Source organism: Bactrocera latifrons, unplaced genomic scaffold, assembly GCF_001853355.1.
Source record: "Bactrocera latifrons isolate USDA-ARS-PBARC rearing strain unplaced genomic scaffold, ASM185335v1 scaffold_43, whole genome shotgun sequence".
In the NCBI taxonomy this organism is placed as follows: Eukaryota; Metazoa; Arthropoda; class Insecta; order Diptera; family Tephritidae; genus Bactrocera; species Bactrocera latifrons.
In genome coordinates this window covers 99,210-100,710 of record NW_017537079.1, presented here as the reverse complement: position 1 = coordinate 100,710, position 1,501 = coordinate 99,210, and the positions used below count along the sequence as shown (strand labels likewise).

Genomic DNA, 1,501 nt, shown 5'->3' with positions numbered 1-1,501 from the left:
ACATTTTTTGGTTTAAATTTTTCATGTTTTATTTAAAATTTTTTGGAACTTAATTAGTTCAATAYTACTTGATACATATAACATTTTTTCTTAAAAAAACTAAAATTGGTGAAATTATTTTTCTTACTGAAAATAACATAAACATAAAAAGTAAGTGTATTTACATGAATAATTATACTTACAAATTTAATTCGATATAATTCATAAAAAGTAACAATAATTTAATAAAATCGCACATTTTAGAATAATGTAGAAAATGATAGTTATAGTATTATATATACAAAAAAGTATAAACTCCACATCATCTCCATCACACCTCACAATATTTATCAAATTTTGAACATAAACTTTTCAACTCAGCGATTTGATTGTAAGAATACACAACTGTCTATTCAATTCTATTTTCGAGTTTTGTTTTCCAAATACTTCAGCGCGCGCCTACAGACGCTCGTACCCACAATTGTATAGCGAAACTAACTAAATACGCTTATATAAATGGCGTTATACCAAACACCATCGTCACCCAACTTTAACAACTTAAAGCTGCCGCTTGTCTAAACCACACRCAATAACGATATTTATGTGGCCGTACCAGCACGCGCGCGCACTAAACGCAAGCGATCCTGCAGATAATCACAGATGGACGAATACTTCTGCTGACGCGCCACCTGCAGAGCCGTGAGCCCCTCCTGGTTTTTCTGCAGTATATCGCTGCCCGCGGCGATCAGTTGCTTGCACACCGTTAAATGACCGAACATGGCTGCCGCATGCAACGCTGTTTCACCGTTCTATAACAATTTAATTGTTTAAAAATACTCTTTTATTACTAAAAGTGGATGCCACCTACCGGTAGTAGCCCCAGGTTGGGTCTGTGTTTCAAGAGTTCAGTCACAACCGCCGCGTGCCCTTTATGCGCCGCCTTGAAGAGTGGCGTCGCGCCGTCACAGCGCACAGCGTCCACAAACGCGCCATTTTGCAACAACACTTTGCATATGTGATCGTGTCCCATTTGTGCGGCGATCCAAAGTGGCGTGGCGCCATCTATGCGCTTCATATCGGGGTTGGCGCCCGCCGTGATGAGCAGAGATAACACTGTGCGATGACCGTTTTGTGCGGATATAAAAACGGGTGTGGCGCGATCCTGCTTGTTTGAGGAAGAGAAGACAATAACTTTAAGACTCAGTTCAGCATTTAGAATAACACAATATGTAACGCAACTTAACTTAAATATAATTTTACTTATTGAAAAAACACTTAACCATTACTTAAATTGTTATTTCAAATTCCTGCACTAAGCATTGCTTAACTAACTCAGTCCTTACGTGATTTAAGTTAACTTAGCTAAACTTAACTTAACTTAGTTCAGCTTAACTCAATTTAACTTAACTTAACTAAACTTAACTAAAACCTAACTTAACTTAACTTAACTTAACTTAACTTAACTTAACTTAACTTAACTTAACTTAACTTAACTTAACTTAACTTAGCTTAACTTAACTTA

At 36.5% G+C, this 1,501-nt stretch overlaps 1 protein-coding gene across 3 annotated transcripts in view; it reads right to left on the bottom strand.

Moving 5' to 3' along the window:
- Positions 1 to 159: 159 nt before the first annotated feature.
- LOC108972805 (ankyrin repeat domain-containing protein 29) overlaps positions 160 to 1,501 on the bottom strand; it is a 49,052-nt gene continuing 47,710 nt past the window's right edge. For all 3 annotated transcript variants that reach the window (XM_018939630.1, XM_018939629.1, XM_018939628.1), the window contains exons 6-7: positions 848 to 1,141; positions 160 to 788 (exon numbers count right to left, since the gene is read on the bottom strand). In XM_018939630.1, the coding sequence (XP_018795175.1) occupies positions 579 to 788; positions 848 to 1,141 (504 nt within the window). In that variant the 3' untranslated portion in view covers positions 160 to 578. The remainder of the gene's footprint in view (positions 789 to 847; positions 1,142 to 1,501) is intronic.